Source organism: Falco naumanni, chromosome 4 (genome assembly GCF_017639655.2).
Source record: "Falco naumanni isolate bFalNau1 chromosome 4, bFalNau1.pat, whole genome shotgun sequence".
Lineage (NCBI taxonomy): Eukaryota > Metazoa > Chordata > Aves > Falconiformes > Falconidae > Falco > Falco naumanni.
Window position 1 is genome coordinate 51,319,894 of NC_054057.1, and position 21,066 is coordinate 51,340,959.

Sequence of the window (21,066 nt, forward strand, 5' to 3'; positions counted from 1 at the left end):
GAGAGCTGCGTTAAATGCTCAAGCCCTTGCACGGACACACCGGCTCACCTCGAGTCAGAGGCAAGGGCCCCGCGAGCTCAGGCGCAGCTCCCCATCCACAGCCCCGCTCCTCCAAGGTGACAACAAGTACAAGAGCAGCCTCGTGCCCGCCCAAGGACATGAGGATGACTGGCCATGATCAACATAGACACTTTCAGTAAGGTGTTTTGTTTTTTTTTAAATACATTTATTAACCAATGTTAACACATTAAATGACTCTATATATTGCTAGTCAGAGCAGCTTACAAAATGCCAGAATGCATCATAAACTGGACAGCCACAATGAATAATTACAATGTGCATAGTGGCTAAGCTCAACACTTTAATATAGCTTTATGATTTGCAGAAAAATTAATTTTAAATCATGAATCCTAAAACAATCAATTGTAATTTTACCTAAAACTTATACAAAACCAGGCCACAATCTTTTTTTTTTTTGTTTTGTTTTTTTCTTTAAAACACACAGTTTTCACGCTGTAGTAACTTGGAAATGTGCAACCGTGTCAACAGAGACAAAAAAGCCAAAGTAACACGAATCTTACTTTCATGCAGCTATCAGTTAAATATTACATATTCTGGAATGATTTTACACCAAAAATATTTCCACAATAACTTGCTTTCATAGGGGTGGATCGAAGTTTTGGAACTTGTAAAGTAATCGAACAAGATTGATTTTTAGTTGTGAAGTCTTTTACAGTCACAACACAGAGGCGACAAAAGTTAATTACACATTTATCAGGCAATAATGCAGCTGTGGTAATACAAGTTACCATCTACTTACTATTTTTTCCAATCAACTTACCGTTTAATTTCTGCAACATATTGGGCATTATTTGGCAGTATCTAGTCAATTAACTTATATCACCACTGTAAGTAAAAAAGATCAGGATTTCAGTGGTAGTTCACAGAAGTCTTAGTTATATTTTCATCTTTACAATGACCCTGACAAATCCTAGAGAAAACTTTTTTAAAGGCTTTCCTCCTGATTCTTCAGCTTCCATCGTTCCATCATGTAATTGCTTTCAATAAATATCAAAGATCTAAATAAATATTTACAAATTATTCCTCTAACTTCTCAAAAAATAGCTGGATGATTAATGGGCATATGACTCAGTCTAAGACCAATCTTTGAAAGAAACTAAAATGCGGAGACACTTTAAAAGAAAAGCTATTTAAGTAAGCTTTACATCTATTTAAAAAATTGTCTCTGAACATGGATGCAATTCATATATCTATATATAAAACAAACAAAAAGAAAATAATTTTTCAACTATCGATCCATTCCTATTGGTAATGCTTCTTAATCCAGACATTCCGCAAAATACAGACTTTTTACAAATCACGGCATCTTTAATACAAGAAAATTAACATGCATTATTCTTCATTCTGAGTACAGTGATGGAGCTCATTATTAGGCAATGACCCATTACTACAAACATAACGGCTTCTGTGAAACTTAAGTGCTTTTTCTCCTTTCATTATCAAGTTACAATGGACCAGGTGACACCAGATCGCAGTCAAATGACGTTGGATTGGGGAGGCTGAAGAGGGGCACAATAAAGAAATTTGTATGCCTCATAATTCCGTGTATGTATAAAGGTAGTTGCTTCTTCTTGGTTTTTGGCTTTTCTTATTCTTGTTACAAGCACTCATGTTAGGACAAAGATGAAATGTGCAAACTTCAAAATTTAAATATTCATTTTTCTCTAAGATCCAGCTCAGTAAAAGATTACCCCAGTTCCCTGTGATTTTTAACTACAAGATCAAAGCTAATATTTTGTTATAAAAGTTATATATTGAAAAGAAATAATGAAAATAAAACACAGTTGGGAAATATTTAAGAAAAAATACGCAGGACAAGCACCTGCTGTGTCAACCCTGTTCCCTAAATTCAATCATGTACCCACTGGTATAACCAATAGATAATGCCTTTAAACAGTAAAATTAAGCTGAACAAAACCAGCTCAACAAGGTTAAGAAATAAATGTTACATCAAGGTAGTATGCTTTGTTTTTCTGAAACAGTTCTATACTTCTTACATTCAGATCTAGTTTTTAAATGTTCTTTTTGTTAAACTTGCATGATTTTTTATTTTTAGATCTGCTGTTTTTAAAGATTAAAATCTCTGTAAAACCTAAAAATGTTTTAAAATTTGCTGAAAATGCAACAAATCCTCTAGTTTAAAATTACTTAAAGTAACCTGCTCCCACAGATGTTAAATTCATTTTGCTGACAAAATTTTGGAGGAGCATTAAACAGAAGATTGAAATTACTGTGCAAAATTTCTTTTACGAAAAGTGTTTAAAGGCTGGTGCAAAATGGGAAGCAAATTCTAAACAATTTTGGCTTCTTGGAAACAAAAACCGCTGTGTCTGAGAATAGCAATCATCGGGGTGGTTTTCTAGGGGAGGAATAACTCTTTCATCTTTTTCTGCGGCAGGTACGTTTGTGTTCAGCATGCCAGTGCTCCTGCTGACACTTGATGGAGCAGTAGGAAGTGTTCCAGCAGCAGTGGTACATGGCCTCCTCTTCACAGTTGTAGCACTGGAGAGAACAAACGAGACGAGATTACCACCCCCGCAGGATCCCTCCTTACCAACGCGCAAGTGTTCTCACCTGCTCACGGATGCACCAGCACACGCAGAGCAATACTTCTCTCTTATTTCTGCTTGGGGCATCCCGAGGCAGGAGGGCATTTTTCACACATGCTGAGCAAAGCCGCAATCTTTAGCAGATCTGCACAATGCTTTCCTATTTTCAGGAGTCTGGATTATTGCTTTTGAAAAAATCATCTCTCGTTTAAGAAAACTCATCTCTCAGGGCAGCGGAATGACATTCTTCAGCTACACATTGCCGGAACCATCTTTTACCCTGCATTTGTATAATAGCACCTTGAGCTATCTCTTAGAAGACATGATAAATCAACAGGCGCTTTTGGTGTGAACAGGTTCTGTGCAAGCTTGAAAACTGGTGTTACTGAGGTTTCTTTACAAGCCTGACCTGTCCAGAGGTTGCTGGGGAAGGTCCTTTTGGGCTAGGAAGATCTCAAAAGTCACAACAAGAACATCACTGGAGAAACGAATAATTTGTTATCAAGTGGTTTTTTATAGCTCATTTAAGGTAGATCAGCAAGGAGGCTCCAGTCATTGGGGTCTGCTGCCAGACAGCACTGCAATCTCATGAAAAGAAAACCTCGTGCTACATCACTGCTACTGAGAAGATCAAGAAAGTGCCTTTTCCTTCAAGTCTTCCAGAAATCAGAGAAGACCTGTCGTACACAGGATGGCTACACAGGCTTTTGCCCCTTGTCATGCCTGCCAGGACAGCACAAAACTCCTGGAAGGAAGAGATGTTGTACAGACTGTGATTTCTGCAGAAAAACTTGGTTCTGGGGAATGCTGCAGCAAAAAGGATTTCTATCCTGGAACACACACAATGCCCCCAGTTCCCTGGTAGCTGGAAGAGCTACCTCAAAAATAACTCATGGCTTCCAAGGAACTAAAAAAAAGGAATCTACACGCTGGTCAACACCACACGTGGTCAACAAGGAGGTATGGCACCCAGACGGGCAATGTGCCTTCTCTCCAGGTGGTTTTATACCCCTTAAGAGACTGCTGCAAAAGCATTAACTATCATTCCGACAAAATCCTGTGAAGTAAGGTGGCATTGCTGCTAAAGGAACCACTTACACTCAGTGCCCTTGAGAGCCAGGTTCTAATGATCTCAGATTTGTCTTTCTGAACTTGGACTGCTCAAAATCAGAGAATATCTTTACAAATCCAGTCTGAAATGCTTATTGCATGATGGGGAACAGAGGGAGGGATATGACACAGTCTGTGCAGGCTGCTATCAAACCACAGAATAACACACAATTTAGTTTTTATGTTCCTGCCTAGCTACAGCATTGTTAATAAAACAGAGAATTACAGAGAAAACAAAACAAACTGCCTTAAAACAAAACAAAAAACCAACAACCCTACACACTACTAAAAGACAGATCCAAGAAAGCCCACATTTACATTGGCTAAACTGGTACCTTTATTTTCATCAGCAATAAAGAGACTGCCTTAGCTGCATGGGAAGGGAACCTCTCCATTTTACTTTTATAACTTAGCGCCAGGGAAGTTTATTTGTAGAAATGTCTGCAAACAAGTGTCCTCTCGAGAGCTGTTTTCCTGGTTTTTCATGTTGCTGGCTGCCCGTAAGCCTGTGGGAACCATTAGGATCATCCGCTGGAAAGGTGCAGGGAACAGCTGTGTCTCTCCATTAAATACAGCATGGGCCTCAGCCCAGAGACCAGCTTCACATCTGCTTGCTTGAAGAGATCAAAAAAAGCTAAGACAGGAGAGAATAACTGATCTGTGGGTGCTGCACTTCCCTTTGCATATGCTGGCCATAAGTGTGGGATGCAAATCTCCACTTACAAAAGGAAAATAGTGTCATCTAAGCTGGTACCAGCACATGTGGCAGAGAAGGCAAAATGCCAGCTGGCCTCAGGCCTCGTCTCTTCTTTGTGTTTTCCTCTTTCTAAACATTATCAATCACTTGGGTTTCTGTTTCAGACACTACACATCACCAACAACGGTCATTCACTTAAAATCAAGCTGCTGCAAGTTAGAATAAATATACTTGTAAATATAATTGAAAGAGACAGAAATTAAAATTATCTGTTAAAGTGAACTATGCACCAATTTAAATGAGGCTTATATGCAAATAAAAGAACTGGGAGAAATTAAAAAAAGAAACATTGTCAAGACTAGCACTCCAGCCTGTATTCTGGAGGCCATCAAACTGCATAATCTCATGATTGTTATCCCTGCCTTCCCATTCCTTCCTTTTGTTTGCTATTCACTTGAGGTATCTGTATTAAATCCAGTTTCTTGGGGGGTATAAAAGTAAAACTTGATTAAGCCAAGGGGACTGTGACCGGTTAGAGCAAAAGAAAACATTCTTTAACTATGTCTTAGGCTCCTGAAGGGCTGGGAGCGCATCTTCGCGTATGCCTGTACACCACCAGTAAAACAATCTCTTCACCCTCACTGGATTATTTTTCTTTTTTAGGTTGGAGAAGATGACAAATACAGTGTGAATAATGAAAAATATACAGCAGCTGTATTCTCCAAGCCTAGACAACTGCATTATGCAAAACCAGAGGTCTCTGCTTCTAATTAAAAAGCAAAGGCACCAAAACTCATTTAGTATGTTTGTTAATTACATGAGATTTTGGTAAAGAGGTATCATCATAATAGCAGCATACAAGAGCGGTACTACACACCAGGGACTGTCATTAGTACCACCCAAGGAAAAATCACTGGGGAGCTCTGTAATTGGACCAACTCTAGCTGCCTGAGGCTGTGTGTTGGCAGGCAGATCCATCAGCTCGAATGCAAAGGTGTTTATCCTTCCCCTCCCCCCCTTACCACACGCAAATCAGCTGCCTGTATGATGCCTTCATTTAAGGTGGTGATTGACAGATAGTTCTAGGGCCACAGAAAGAGGCAAGACTGTCAAATACTCTTTATATTTGTAACTGTTTTGCTTGAAAGGAGTCTTTATGCACATGATCTTAAGATGCAGTGATGTGGTACCGGGGCGCTCTCTGATCAGGCTAAAGGATGTGGCAAAGGCACATTGAGGCAGATGAAAGTAAGTCTCAGGAGCCTCTTTCATAAATTCTGCCTTCAAAAACACCAAAAAGTAGCTATAGCTAAGAGTCCTGACTCACAATCAAGTTACAGTGATTGATTACTGCCTATCAGCTGAATGGTGGCAACAGCTGACATGCGCCACTCTTAAGTTTTGACAGAAGAGAGCTCATTTGGCGCTGTCCTATAGCGGGCAAAGGCGATTCGATTTCCCTCTCAAGTGCCACAGGCAAAAGCAGGCATGCAGGCACCAGCAGGTGGTGATGCATTAAACACAGTAACCTGATCAAGTCGGAGACCTAAATAACTTCTCTGGTCTGCAGAGACAGGTAGACAGGGAGGAATTTTCTACTTGACAGAGACCCAAGCACTGCAGTATCGTAACATCCACACTAAAATCTCTACCCGGAACAGAAATTAAGACTATACAGGAGCTCTAGCATTTGAGATCATTCTTCTCTTTAAGCATACCCAAACTCCTAACTGTGGTACTCAGCAACCGATTGTCTCGCCTTCGTATTTATTGCACTCTCCCACAGAGCAGTTTTCTCTGCAGGGACCACCGTTTCATCTGTAAGAACAAGGACTAATGAGGCTGAACATAAACAAACAGCCCTTTGGCCTGGAAGACGAACAGGAGCTGCAGCAGGGAGCCAGGGCTGGCCTTCCCCAGGCAGGCAGCATCGTGGCCGTGGGACAGGTCCCCCGTGGCTCAGGCCAGCGTGCCATCTTGTGGCAAGGCACCGCAGGCTTCTCAGCCACATCTGGCAATGTCAGAGCTCAGGAGAGCAGCAAATCTCGTAGCCACCCTCCTGCATGTCATAGACAGCTACTACAGTGCAGTGTGATTTCCTCAACGACGGCTTTAATTTCCTTGTTCTATGAAAATTAGCAAAGAAATAGCAAAGCCTGTGTGCGTGCCAGGCGCACTGCCCCTCAGCCTAACGGTTTCCACCTGTACTGTGTTACAGGCTAGCAGCACAGTACTACAGTCCTTGCAATGTTTGAGCAGATGCTGTACAGCCATGTGGAAGAACACGCTTCTGACTTGAGAAGAAAACGCAAGACACAAACAAAACCAGGGAAAAGTTTGCAGTCTGTAATAGGATGGCAAATTAGAGGTCTGTTTTCACTTTTCTAAAGGGCATGCAAACGTGTTTTCTGTAGGCAATGCTGCAGATTTGGGCTTAAGGACTGAACAAGGGAGAGAAATGTATTTCAAAAAGTCACGTCTTACATACAAAAGAACATGAAAGAGCTGCAGAAAAAGCTAGGAGAGGAAAAGGCCAAAAGGGTATCACTACCAGCATTATTAGTAGTGGAATCCAAATTGATGCAGCCAGGTGTAGTACCCTCTGGGGCCTTGAGATCAAAGGGCTATGAACACAATGCAAAACATGTCTTATATGGGGTAAAACTGCATTTAGAAAAAAATATGTTGATGCTAACATCTGATTGGACTCGAAGACGACGATGTTAACACTACATAATTAAGAGGGAAAGTAATCAGAACGTCCAATTGAAATTTGGCGGTTCAGAAAATTTGAAAGCAATAATATGAAGGGGGAAACCTTAAAGCTGAAAGACCAGTGAAAGAGCAGTGCAGTTAGAAGTAAGGAAGAACGAACCTTCAATTGGTCTGCAGAATGCACTATACGTTTCCGCTTAGTAATACATTTTTGACACTTACCCACTGCTTCTTCTTGGTCTGGGAAATCAGCTGCTTGTGCTGGCCTGCTAGCTTCTTAATTTCTTCTAAAAATTCTTCTTTGCACTTCTCCTTTACCTGCTTACATTTTCTGTCCATCTCTCCTTGTGCGTTGGCCACAGCTTTATTTACAGCCTGCCTTTTCTCTTCTTCCATCTCTGTACGCAGCTGCCATAAGAAAGTCAGCAAAACAAGTCAACGTACAGCTATTGGAATAAAAGTGTCTTCTTTAGACCTCCACTCTTTAAACCTCTATTACTGATGTGGGTGGAGGTCACATAGAAATTTCTCCAGTTTAGAAAACAAGAAGTTATCTCCTTTAGAGTTATAACAAAACTTCCATCTCGTAAGAAATGTTCAAAATAAAAATGTCACTGTATTTCTATTCTGCTAGGCATCTACAAAACCAGCTGAAAAGCTTCCATGTATATTATGTCAACGATCAGTTTACAAATTTATGAATTCATCTTAGACAAAGTTTTTGTCTTTTCTGAATCTACAACTGCATATAAATCTACTGCAAGGGCACGATGGAAAATACAAAAGAGGACATCCCTCAGTTCAGTGAGAGATACCTTTTAGTATTCATTGTCAGTGGGATTCCTTTGTCCTTGCTCAGGTATCTGAAAGTTTGGTATCCTAATCCTACAGAATTAACATTTAAACTCTCTAGGTTCATTCCATAGTCCTTCATTCAGAAGGGAACTCATTTTAAGTCAAGTATTTAAAAGAGGTCAGACAAATCACCCTCTAAATTGTCCTGCCCTCTCCAGTGAAAGGTGACCAGGTCAGGCTTCGATAGTGAATTTTAATTAGATATCAGACAAATGTCAGTGAATCTATTCAATGTTTAGGTCAGAAGACTGACAAAAGAAGAATTCTTTATGAATAGCATTTAAACAATGCCATTGTTTACAATCACACTGACAATGGAGAAAAAGGCTTTGGAAAGGGATACTCATGAATGAACAATTACTTTCGTTTTTGGATCACAAACCAATTTCACTGGACAAGAATCAAAAGAGCAGGAGCTTTCTGTTTAAATTAAGGTCTGTCAGTATATAAATGGTCTAAAAAGCAATAATAAAGACTATTTTTTAGGTGGTCTCTTTAGAAAATGCTTTTTATTCATTTTCTTAAGGATGGATGTTACAAAAATAGAAATGAATTTGAAAAAAAATCCACACTCCTCCTCTCCTCAAACCAGAGTGTAGGTGGTGTTTGACAAGTGTTACCTTTTCTACTGCCTCTCGCACAACTCTCTCAGTTTCTCTTTTGTGATCAGCTTTCATCCTGTCCTTGAAATCATTAAAGATTTTGGTGTATTTGTCATGGCACATGTTCTGACACACTCCATCATTACTTGTCTGGGTGCTCCGATGCAGCATTTTTGGAGAAGAGGCACTTAACTTCTTGGTCTGAGTTGAGACTGAAACTTTTTCAATGGGCTGAGGCATTGTGGGAATTTCCTGGCTTGAACTTACTGCTTCAGTTTCAGGTTCTGGCTCCTACAGAGAAGAACAAACTCGTAAACCCAGATACCAAAATAGAACAAGTGAACTCTCAGTTCCCCCTGGAGGAAGTGTTACATGACTAATGCCAGTGCAATTAATATAAAAGGTGTCTGTTGAAGACCTTCAGTGACGATGGGATGTGGGATCCCTGAGGAGAACGAGCATGACAGTGGGTAGGGTCTTTGGTCAAGATTTTCTGACTTCAGCTAGGAGCTCTCCAGAAGGAAGCACACGCATGGCATCAGTACGCACATATGCCACACTCACCAGCCTCGCTTCCCAAAAAGTACTACATAGAAGAGGCTGTGCAGAATTACTGCAGATCCCTTGGAATTACTGAAGTCTGCTAAAGAGTTTCCCCCCTACCATTCTCCCTGAAGAGACTGTAGCTGTGTGGTCAAGGTGCCTGAATTTTTTTGGCAAACTCTGGGCTTACTCTGGCCCAAAAGACTCCACTGGAATCTGTACCACTCCACTGATTTCATAGAACTGCTGCAAAGATTGATTAGTACTTCAAAGGTGCTTTGAAGATGAAAGGCTAATGAGCATCTAAGTTTTGTTTCCACTAATATGGAACTAGTCTTGGACGACCACAGAAGCTTTCCGTAATTACATAATTATCAAGAAAGAAATCATAGGTGCTGCAGTGTACTGTACTGAATTTAGCTGCCTATGTTATTACACTGTAACACCAATTGCTCCTGCTCTTTAGAACAGAGAAATAATATCCCTGCAAGCTCTTATTGACATCTGAAGTGTCTGAAGACACAGATGGACATTATTTGGGGTTTTTAAACTTATATTTCTTAAAGCCCATTTGACAGCATACAGTGTCCTTGTAACACCAGACTTGCTCAGGACTGGACTTTGTGCCTGTCTGTGTGATGGGGCACTGCTCACAGCAACCGAAAGTCTGACCGTGTATTCCCTTTTGCAGTTACTCTCTAATAGGTCACTGTGATTGACTTCTGGATCACTGATCAAATATAAGCAGACCTAAGGTGGCAAACATTAAGACATACGTATGAAGCAAATTAAAGCATTTGCTTGACAGAAAACATGGTAAAAATGATGAGACATTCTCAACTGTAGTCTCCCTATCCTGCCCTCAAATACAGTTTGTGCCTCAGGGAGCACAAACTGTGTGTCAGTGTCTCCGTCGATGAAGGTGCCTCCTGCAGCATCAGATACAACGGGCAGGCAGGTGTCCAGATATGTGGACTGGCAATTGCCTGTATTTCAGGCACCAGGGCCATCCCACACACCTGAACCCTCCTCCGTAATGGAGTCACAAGTCCTCTTCAGAGGACTGCATATGTGCAACTTTTCCTAGTGTTCAAGATGCAGCTGAAACAAAGCCAGGAAGAAGTACTCAAAAGTTAGGAAATAGGAGATTTATGGCTGTCTTGGTAACTGCCCCCTTGTGTACAAGCATCATAATACAGTCCTTCGGTTACATGATCATTCAGTGTGCAAGCTGGATAAACAAGGAAGTTCCATGGAAAAAGGTGGATATGACACTTCATAAACTGAATTTTCTTGATGGTGCAAAACACTTTCTCGTTCCTGCCAAAGCAAAAGTTGTAAGCTGACTGCTGACTTATTCATGATACAGAATATTACCATGATGACACCAGTGCCTTGCATGTGGGAGGTATAACTATGTTTGTTAGCAAGGAAGACCAAGCTATGGGGCTGGAACTTTCCTAATTAATACTGTAAAATCAGTGAAAGGTGACAGACATTGAAGGAGTGTCTATTAAAATTTCAGCCTTCTTGTACTCTGCTAGCTCTACAAACACGGTAATTGAGGTAACTTACTTCTTTCTTCAGTTCCATACTCTGGTTACGTCGTCCTTTCTTTGCTCTTGGTTCCTGAGTAACCTTCAGCTGTGAACATTAAGGAAAGTGTATTGAATCAGTCCAAACCCCATGTCATATAAGTAGCATTAATTGTAACATCTCTATTGTACCTTTTATTTACGATTATCTGCAATTATTTAATTTAGCAAATATAAAGTTAAATACTGTTCTTAAATGAAGAGCGCATACAATAAACTTTCCATAATACTGGTAACTATGATTGCATGAAGAAATAAAATTCACAAACAAGTTCTAACGTTCAATATGTATTTGCTAAAATACTCCTAACCATTCTTTTCTTCATTTCACAAACAAGTTCAAACACTTGGCTTCTGGAATATTCAGATATCAGTGACCCATAAAAAGGCAGCAGATCTTGCTGGAAGCCAGAAAACAGCAATAATTATAAAGAAAATGTACATATATATATAGATGGTAACATTATGGACTTGCTATAATTCATTATAACTGTATGCTTGGAGGGGTACAAACTTCATGCTTTAGACTAAAAGTCAGTCTCCACCAATAGAAACAAGGGTGAGATCAAAGTGGATGCTATATGGCTTGCTGAAAAGTTCTTACTCCTGTCTTTGAAGCATCCAGCACTAGCTTGTGTTAGTGACAGGGTTTTGCAGATTACTGCAGAGCATGAAGTTTGACAGCTACTCTTAGGTTCCTGCACCTGGGAAACCAGTGAAGCAGGTATAAGCACTAACCAGGTGAAGGATAAGCAATTGGGGTGGAACAGAAAATATGCAAATGAACACTTCAAACCCTATGACTGATACTTCTGAAAACTGGGAAAATACCACTGTTATCTTTCATAAACGCTATGTGTGACTGTTTTCCTGCTTCAGCACACACTGTTGCAAGACTGCACACACAACATTAAATAAAGGGCTACAAGGGGTTAGCTGAGCAAACCAGGCTAAAAATACCTAACACCACTTTAATAAGCAGCATCCCCTTAATGCAACATCCAGTTTTATAAGCTTGAATTCTTAGCTACAAATTAGATGGCAGACCTGTTTGACAAAAGGGCAAAGGAAGAGGGTCAAAACACACTGGTTTTTAAAAACACAGGCTTAGAAAGAGCACAGTGGTTTTAAATGAAGAAAGATGTTGTCAGGGAAAAGGCTGCCAAAACTACAGAGAAGCATCCTGCAACCTATGAAAATCTTATGGCCAAGTCAGTAACAGTGAATATATAACACCCTCTTGGACAATGAATGACTAGCAAGGTTCAGCTGTGATAAGGGAATTTCCATATGGCAATGCAAAGTTTTTTATCTTGGGCCTTTGTGCTTTTCACTTTTGTTAAAGCAATATAATTTTTCTTGTTTCGCACAATTATTTTTCATTACTTTAATCAGTTGCTGGTCACATGATTCTCAAGCGCAACATTTCAACCTAACTTCAGTTGGACTTGCTGAAAATGTCATGGTTGGTGTCACTCAGGGATCTGTAATGTAGAATACTGTCCAAAGCGAACATACTCCAGCTGTGACAAGGCTGAACAGCTACAGGGCTGTCCCTTGATGGGAGTCCAAGAAGGCAGTGTTGCAGTCTATCTGATATCCATGACATTTAACTTGAACATTCCTATTTAACTTTAGAAATCTTGGTCTGTCTCATCAAGGTGCTATAGGTGACAAACATTTTGAAACTTCCCAGAGGTCATCCAATAAACCGAGGAAAGAGGAAACCCCTATATTCTTGCTTTTACTGAGCTACAAAACATAGGGAAAACAAGTCTTTGAACCCTCTTCTTGTCACCACAAAACTGTAGACAGAGCACAAGGCTAATTTAATAGCAGACCGATCAAAAATATGTAATCTTTCTAACGTTTATAAATTGCTCTAATTGCTAACATTGTGGCAGCACTCACCTGCTCATTGCTGGTGGAAGAGATACTCGACTCTGCCTCCTCTTCCCCTTTATCCTCATTCTTTGATTTCCAGAATCTCCCCTCACGAAGAAAACGCTGGTGCAGTTCCAGCTCGTCACAGGCCTTCTTCCACCCCATACTGCGTTTCACATGCAGCCGATGGATGTTAACTGTGATATCTTGAATGTTTTCAGAGGGGATCCAGGCCCTTTTGAATACACAGCACAGACAGGTTCAGAAACATTAAATACAGATGAAGGATCGTGATGTGAGAAACTGACTTCAGAAGCAGTTTCTCACAGTGGCCGATCACTGACAATTCCTTTTTACTCAGAATTTTTGTATATTCAACACATTTTTAATAAAATAAGACTGCACACCACTAGACATTTGTGTTACTATAAGCACTTGTTAGCTGTGGATGCTACAGCTGCAAGCCTGTTTCATTTTTGGTGAGCCACAAACCTCCCCCCAGCACCACCAGCAGTCACACCTTCTGCCTGCTTCCTTGCTAAACGCTCCGAGTCAGACACATCTGTACTGAAGGCTCATATGCTAATCCAATTTAGCCTTCGACCTCTTTGCTAAAGCTGTCAAGGAACGTACCAAATGACGACCTTGAAGAGCGACATTTTGTAGTTTGGACCTCTATCAGGACTGAACTCACATGGGGACTGTCATGCTCTTTTGGACCGAATTCATGCCAGTGACTTGGTTCCAGAGGTACTTTGTCCTCTTAAATATTTTCAGAATCCTCATAGACTTCCATGGGCAGTGCTTGACATTTTAAAAGGTTATACCAAGCAACATCGGACATTAAAGAAAAAGAGTCACTGCCATGCACATCTACATAGCAGATTAAATACTAACAAATTAAATGTCTGCGGACAGATTCTCAGATCTTGCAATACAAATTGCATTTCAGTGAAGTCAAAGAAACAACGCTAATTTACATCAACCAGGAATTTGGCCTTTTGTCCAAATCCAGCACAGTAACTAAGCAATGGCACTCCAGTAAAATGTATTTTGCCTTTTCGATCAGCATGTTTAAGAAGTTGCAAGCACCTTATCCTGCAAGTGCCATGTTACTTTATTAAAAAGTATGAAGCTGTGCGAACTTAATGTCAAAACTACTAATAAGACAAACTGTATTTGCAAATAGATTCTGTGATTGAGACACAAATAAAAATCCTTCACCCACTTTATGCCTATTAGAAAATCTTGGTAGTTCATATAACAAATAAAACCATGTTATATACTGCACTAGTTACACTAAAAGCAACTTAAATAAACAGCCTTATACAACACTGTTACTGAACTGTCTAGGCCCTTTTGGGATGCACCAAAATAGACCACCTTCCCAACAATCATGAATTACTTTGCAAATGTCTCCTCTGCTCACATTATAGGCATATAAGTCCAACAGAGAAAAAAATCCACTGTAGTAACAACCATGTGCCTCCCCAATCGCTGAACAAACAACTGGAGATGGAAGTAAAAGCTGATCTCTAAAAGTGAAGTTTCCAAAGTAAAGAGTTATTCTCTGAAATTGCCAACTGGCTCACAGCAGGAGCTCTCTGTGTTCTAGCAGTAAGACAGAAACATTTGTGATGTATATTATGTTACCAAAACACAAAATTGCAATGTGCCTGCTCAGAAGAGAAAATTGCACAAAGTCAATACTACTGGTAGTAAGAGTACATTTTTGTCCAATTTTTACCTTGGCCTGGATTAGCAGGCTGCTACTGATTTGAAGAAACAGTTGGAAGTTCACTTCCTTTCTTTAATTAAAATGGCATTAAGTAACATCCCTATGGCAACTGTGGAAAGGGAATCTCTGAGCCATTTGGCAACTTCGGATGTGTTAGACTGAGCTTTACATTTTCTGAAACAATTATGGCAAAGTACTCAGTCTTTCTAATGTTGGCAACTAGCTGAGCCAGGATTTACAACATGATAGATGAGATAAACTCTTTTAAGTATCATTTGTAAAAAGCAGCACATGGAATTAATAAATTACCTTTGGTGATGATGGCCAAAAAAGCGAACATCAACTTGATTGTCCTCTTTCTGCATGACTTTAGCTGGCCAAAACCCAAAGCCTTTCATTTTGGCCCAAACCAACTCATGATTAGGTATCTGGAAAAAATGTTGCATTTATTATTGGATATGAAGTATTATACTGATATCTCCCACAAATATTTTGCTGTAATACTACACTAGTATCTTAAGAATATGGTTGCTGTTTATGTAGTACTATTTTCATTTTTATCTTCCTACAATATGCTTTTCCCTGTTAGACGTATTGCTTGGATCAAAGTAGAAAAAATACAAAGTCTGCAAAGGGTGTAACTGTCTATTGAAAACAGATCTTAAGCAGCCCAAAAATTAAACTTGTCTTTATAGCTTCATCCAGGAGCAAAGTTTTAGTTCTGTAAGCTCCTTATTTTCTTGTGAAACCATTGTAACTGGCTGATAACCAAGTTTTACAACCTATATTGTTACAGCTTTGAACTTCAATCAACATTTCACTTGTGTAAAATATCTAGGCTTACAGAGTCTTAACCAAGCTTTTGAAACAAGCCTTCTGAAATGGAATATTCAATTCATTAATGACACCAAAACTGCAGGCTTTCATACAGAAAAGCAAACAAATAAAAGTCTGTGTCAGCAACATACACAAGGATAGCAGAACCAATTGTCAGGTCGCGCATTTGACAAATAGAAACAGTTCTTGCAAAGCTGCAGTTCATCCAGCTGAAAAACAAAAAAAGGTAAATAAGCCCAAAAAATCCTATTTGTGTGACTTCAGTAGTATCCCTATCTCTTAAATAGTAAAATTTTTCAGCCCTGCTTGCTAATTTGGTGGAGTTACTTCCATCTGTAAAAACTAGGTGTGAAACTGAGGTGAGCTGAGAGTGGATGAAAGACAAGCTGCAGAAATATAATTCATGTTCTAAAAAAACCAGGCAGGGGGAAGAGACTAATATACACCTTAATGATTTATTATAGCTAAAGTGCAAAGAATAGCTCTTTAAATTCATCAAATATTTAATGATATTTACATTCTGAAAGAAGTAATTCAACTATACAAATGGAGAAAGCGTGACAGCTCCCCTAGTTTTATTTTTTGGTCTCCTCTGAATGTTTAGAAATGTTTCAATGCCAATTACAGAGTTTGGTAGGAATCTCACCTCAGGTTCAATATATTTACTAGTAAGTACAATTATTTCTAGGCCAACTATGTATTATTATTATTAGAGTATTTTCAAAACTAAAATTCGAATACTGGTATTTTTGAAATGATAGTCTAGTTGCAAAAAAAAAAATAAAAAAAAAAATTCTGAAGCTGCTGTTAGAAAGTTAGGGGAAAAAATGTAACAAACTTCACATCCCTGCTATTGTTGTAATATGAAGAATAAATTTTCTTAGATTCTGAAATGAAAATCAAATATCCGTAACTTGGTTACTTGGTACTACTTACTTCATGACACGTGTCTTTGTAAAGCATCCTTGCTATATCAGCTTGTTCACTGTCCACTATAAATTAAAAATAAATGGTATGAACAATCACAGTATGATCACAGTGCTCACAAAGATTTGTAGCTGTCAATGCTATGACTTTCATGCTATATTTGTCTTTCTTGAGAACACAAAACATAATTTAGTCACTTGGGTAACCCTTCCACTTAAAATTTTCTAACGATCAGTTCTATATTTGTTTTCTGTTTCATATTTTTATGCAAAAATACCGTTGGGAGCTTTTAAACTGAACACTACAAGTACGCATCTGAGGAGCAGCAGCAGGGAGACAGAATTGCTCCTAACATGGATCCAGTTTCTTTCTTCGCTATTGTCTTAATGACACACCCTGATTGTCCTAAAACATGGCTCTCTGCTATCACCACTTGACAGGAACACAGGTACAATCACAGAAGTATTTCTTCTCAGAGCAATGCTTCACAGACTATTTATCACTATGTGCTTCCCTTTACAGCCGTGCATTTCTCTATTAGCACATTCTCTTCTCTTCCTACCAAGGACAGTGTGGATCTCCTGATGCTGCAAATAGACTGATCCCACCCTCCTCCCAGTTTCCCTGATGTGGGCTGTGTTTGCAGGGGAGAATCACATCCTTCCTGAAGTGATGGCTCTGGAGAACCTTGTTACAGGACCTGGCTATAGCTTTTGGACACAGTGGTGGTATTTCTCCACTTGCCATCAGACTATCCCACCGTATCAGTCACCTATTACTTTCCCAGTGGCTGGCAGCTTCTCTGATGGCTGTGCCTCAACACACTGCACCACCAGGACATTTCTAGTCTGGATGTAGCTATATTTGCTGTCGTAATATAGCAGATATTGCCCACAAGTGAAAAATACATGTCTATAGTACATGTTTCTGCTGACACAGCCCATCAGAGATCAGATCTCTTTCCACTGTAGAACAACATATATATACTGGCAGAAATCTGCAGTATAGACTGACTTATGACTTAGGCTGCAGAAGCAGACAGATGGCAAAGGAGTAAATTTCTACTGACAGGTTTAGTCAGAGAGGATGGAAATAGTTGTGTAGTAGGTGGGGCAAAAAAGACCCTACAAAGTCCTCTTGCAGCTTACTTTGATTTTTAAGGGCTCTCAAATGACCTCATCCACATAAGATTACCTAATACCAAATTCAATCCTGAACTTGTGAGTTTCCTACAGATAAAGATAAATCAAAGAAAGCAAGTGATAAGCGTAGTACCTTACCTCCATAGAAAATCACTGTGTTGTGTAGAAGCAGCTGAGCATCTGCTTTGAACTCCTCATAACTCCTGTACTTCCCTTCATTTACTTTCTACACAAAAGAAAACACAGGACTGTGAAAAAAAACTTTGAAAGTGCTGCACCTGTTTAATGCAGAGAAGCTTTCACAGAAATCTGCATTATGCAACACAGATCAGACACTGCCTTTCCTGCACACAGAAGGAATACTTACAACTCTTTGACATGGTTTGCTACTACCTGAACATTGGTTGCACTGGTCCCTCTATGCAACACCCAGAAGTAAAACAGGTGCTTAGATATGTGACCAAGTTACAAAAAAATATTCTCTTGGTTATAACAGGGTGAATCTGGAGTAGCTTTGTCATAAAGGTATGGCTCAGAACACTTGTTCAAATTAAAATATATTCCCTGAGGTGAAGATTTTGTGCCTTAAAATACCAGCTAGTTTCAAATCAGTGTTGACTGCCTTTATACTTCCAGGTTCTTCACTTGACAGTCAGTGTTTTCTGATGGAGGTTGATTGTCTTAGTCTTCCAAACTCGTAACAAACTTGACTTGCAGTTCGTTTTCCTAGTATGGTCTTTTGTCTGCTAAGGGATGCAGCATTTTCAGTTGTGCTCTGTGAAGAACACCTATGAGAATTCCGATCATCTAACAAAACATCATCAGTTTCTAGGATGTCATCAGGGTCAAAAGACCTTCTGTGGAAGCAGGTGAAGGTGACAGTGAAAGGAAGGCTTCTTGACCTATTTTCAGGCTCAAACAGTGTCACCAGTACTTCAAGCCAACCAGCAGTGTTGGTCTCCAGAACTGTCAGCGAAGCTATCGTTTATCCACGTGTTTCAATAGCAATAATAAAGCAAAGGCTTTTCACTTCTGGGTTGTAAAGGGCAAGATATACTATGGCACTGCATAGTAATCCAGTTGCAGCAACGAATAAGGATGAATATGCTGTTCATTTTGATCATGTGCAGTTGGTTTGCGTGAGTCATGGGCAGACTTTTGGTTCAGAAAAAAAGGACAACGTATTTACTAATACTTTATTTTTGGAACAATTAATGCAAAACATGTTTTGAGTGAGTCTTGTTTTTTCATGATCAACAAAATGATTGGTTCTTTATGAATCATTTAGATGTTTATAAAGTTGACACCTACGCAAGGGCATAATGACTAAAATTGGAATATGGTCAAAACCATTGGGCCAGATATACCAACATAGGCACTCAAGTCCATATTCAGTGACTTAGATAAAGAGTACTTTCTCTAAAGATTTCAGTAAAACCCCAGTACAAAACAAATTGAGGATACTCTGTGTTTAAAAACTAGGCACCACTCAAAATGGTTTTACTCGGTTACCTATTTATGAGGAAGCTCCCCTATCCAATGCTGGATACAATTCTGAAATACTGATCACAAGAAGAATTAAACAGGATTAGTGCTTTAGTCCTTAAGCTTTATCTTCATTGTTAAAAGACACCGTAAACAGTGTGGAAGTTAGAAAGCAAGTCACTCTACCTCCTGTATAGTAGGAACATCAACAGCTGAGTGCACCAGCCTTCTATACATTGGGTGTTTGTTGTCCTTCCCTTTCTTGTTTAGATCTATAGCCTGAAAGGACCACGAGACAGCATAAGTTATTGTATTTAGAATCTGCTTAAAACATAAATAAAAGATTTTAAAAATACAATAGTTTGGAATGTTTCAGGTGGGGCCAAACTGGATCCAGTCTGACAGGCTACATGTGTCTCAAACCTCAAAAATATCCATTTCAGAGGAGTCACAGGCCCATGACATAAACCACTCCTGCCAGAATGATACTAATTCGAGCAATGAGACCTGATAAGTGTACGTTGAAATATGACAGGGTAAATAAAATGACACCCTCTTGTAGCCCTCCTCCCTGCACAGTCACACCTGGCCACTAGTAATGCATCCTCTATAGTGCAACCCAACACTTCGATCAACTGCCCTGTTTCAGACTCACCCGCTCCTTCATACGAGAGACTATGAATCGCAGGTATGTGCTCATCTCTTGTTTACTCGTGTTTTTCTTCTTGATACTCTGTCAAAAGAAAAACAGGATCATATTACTATTTTAAACTTGACTTCAAAGGTCATCCAATACAAATTTTCTCTGCATCATGACATTATTTAAGAAAGGTAACTTTGAATCATATACCACACAATTTTTTTACCTATAATCTTTTCTGGGAAATTAGCAACACTAACACATCACAACAACTATATATGTTGCTTTGAATTATGTCTGGGCTAAGGACTTCAGCTACAGGTTTTATTTCCACTTGTATCCATAATACTTTGTCAAAACCTCTCATGTAAAAAAGTATCTAATTAGAATAAAGTAATGAAGAAAGGCATTTTAGGGAGCAGTTTAAAATTTATTTGATGTTCTTTTTTATAGCAAGGCATTAATATTTCCAGTAAAATAAGAAATTATTTTAAAAGAATATCCTGTACTATCTACATATTATGTGCTTACTAGGCAAAATGATACTGTCTAGGAGGAAGTCAAATAGGCTCTAGCCAGTAAAAACGCAGAGCAATTTTTACTGCTCAAGAAACATAGAAGTTGTTGATTTTTGTGGTTCTTCCTTCACAAAATCTAACCCAGATTCTAGAACACAGACTGCTTCTTTTTAGCAGTTCAGTATCCAGAGCTTTTCCCTTCATCTTAGCCTAGTCCAGAGACTTATCCCCACGCTTCAAAGTCAATCCAGGCTAGTGGGAAGCACTGCATACAGAAAACACGCTGCTAAGGAGAAGGCGGTTCTTTGCCAATGCCTGGTGTGCTCTTACAAACCAGCCTTTCCAATTCCAGGTCACAGCAGCTGTGCACAGTTCCACATGGCCTTACGACAGCTGGCTGCAAAGTGCTATCTCTTCCTTGCTCTGGCCTACAGTAGTTCCCCAAAACAGAAGCACAGTGAAACAACAGCATGGGTTCCAAGTTTATTATCCCAAAGTGATCACTAACTGCTCACGTCTCTTGCAAAAATGTTTACTCCTCATACCTCCAAATGCACCAAGTGCCAAGGTGAGTTCTGCCCTTCTCATGCCTCACATCACCACCTGTATGCAAACTGTATGGACCAAACTGGCTAAGTTACACCTGCACCCTCAAGTTTTGATGGTCTTTAGCAAGATCCACATAGTTGTGCAGATGACTGCTGCTCAGCAAACGCAAGAAAAAACAGAATCCATATTATAACTGGTAGATTAAAGAGGTATGAGGCTTATGAATTATTAATCACCAGAAGTGTGCTGGTTTCTACTGAATTACTTATATATGACTCTGAACATATAGAGGGAGCAGACACATTGAGTACAGAGCAAATACTTTTACGTATTTACTTGGCAAGAGAAAAAATGACACATTAGCACAAAAAAAAATGATAGGATTTGACTGTGTCTCCTCTGCTTATGTTCCTCCTGCAAGACCCTGAAAATCACAGGTTGGACCTTGCGCTACAGCAAGTGTGCAACCTATACATCTCAGGATTGTACTTGCTACCTCCTTCTTAAATCAGAATTGTACACAGCACAACCAATGAAGCTGTTCATTTGACTGCTGAACAGTATGCATAGAATCATTACAAACTGTGCTGAAATACCAG

At 39.4% G+C, this 21,066-nt stretch overlaps 1 protein-coding gene across 7 annotated transcripts in view; it reads right to left on the reverse strand.

Annotated features, from left to right (window-relative positions):
- Positions 1–438: 438 nt before the first annotated feature.
- The window catches only part of ZMYND11 (zinc finger MYND-type containing 11), a 107,460-nt gene continuing 86,832 nt past the window's right edge, over positions 439–21,066 (reverse strand). For 5 of the 7 annotated variants that reach the window (XM_040589678.1, XM_040589674.1, XM_040589677.1 and 2 more), the window contains 11 exons: positions 19,416–19,493; positions 18,947–19,039; positions 17,414–17,501; positions 16,143–16,198; positions 15,338–15,415; positions 14,679–14,797; positions 12,659–12,866; positions 10,728–10,796; positions 8,628–8,900; positions 7,375–7,560; positions 439–2,583 (listed from right to left, as the gene is read on the reverse strand). In XM_040589678.1, coding sequence (XP_040445612.1) covers positions 2,461–2,583; positions 7,375–7,560; positions 8,628–8,900; positions 10,728–10,796; positions 12,659–12,866; positions 14,679–14,797; positions 15,338–15,415; positions 16,143–16,198; positions 17,414–17,501; positions 18,947–19,039; positions 19,416–19,493 — 1,371 coding nt within the window. In that variant the 3' untranslated portion in view covers positions 439–2,460. The remainder of the gene's footprint in view (positions 2,584–7,374; positions 7,561–8,627; positions 8,901–10,727; positions 10,797–12,658; positions 12,867–14,678; positions 14,798–15,337; positions 15,416–16,142; positions 16,199–17,413; positions 17,502–18,946; positions 19,040–19,415; positions 19,494–21,066) is intronic. The other 2 variants (XM_040589676.1, XM_040589675.1) reach the window with 1 other exon arrangement.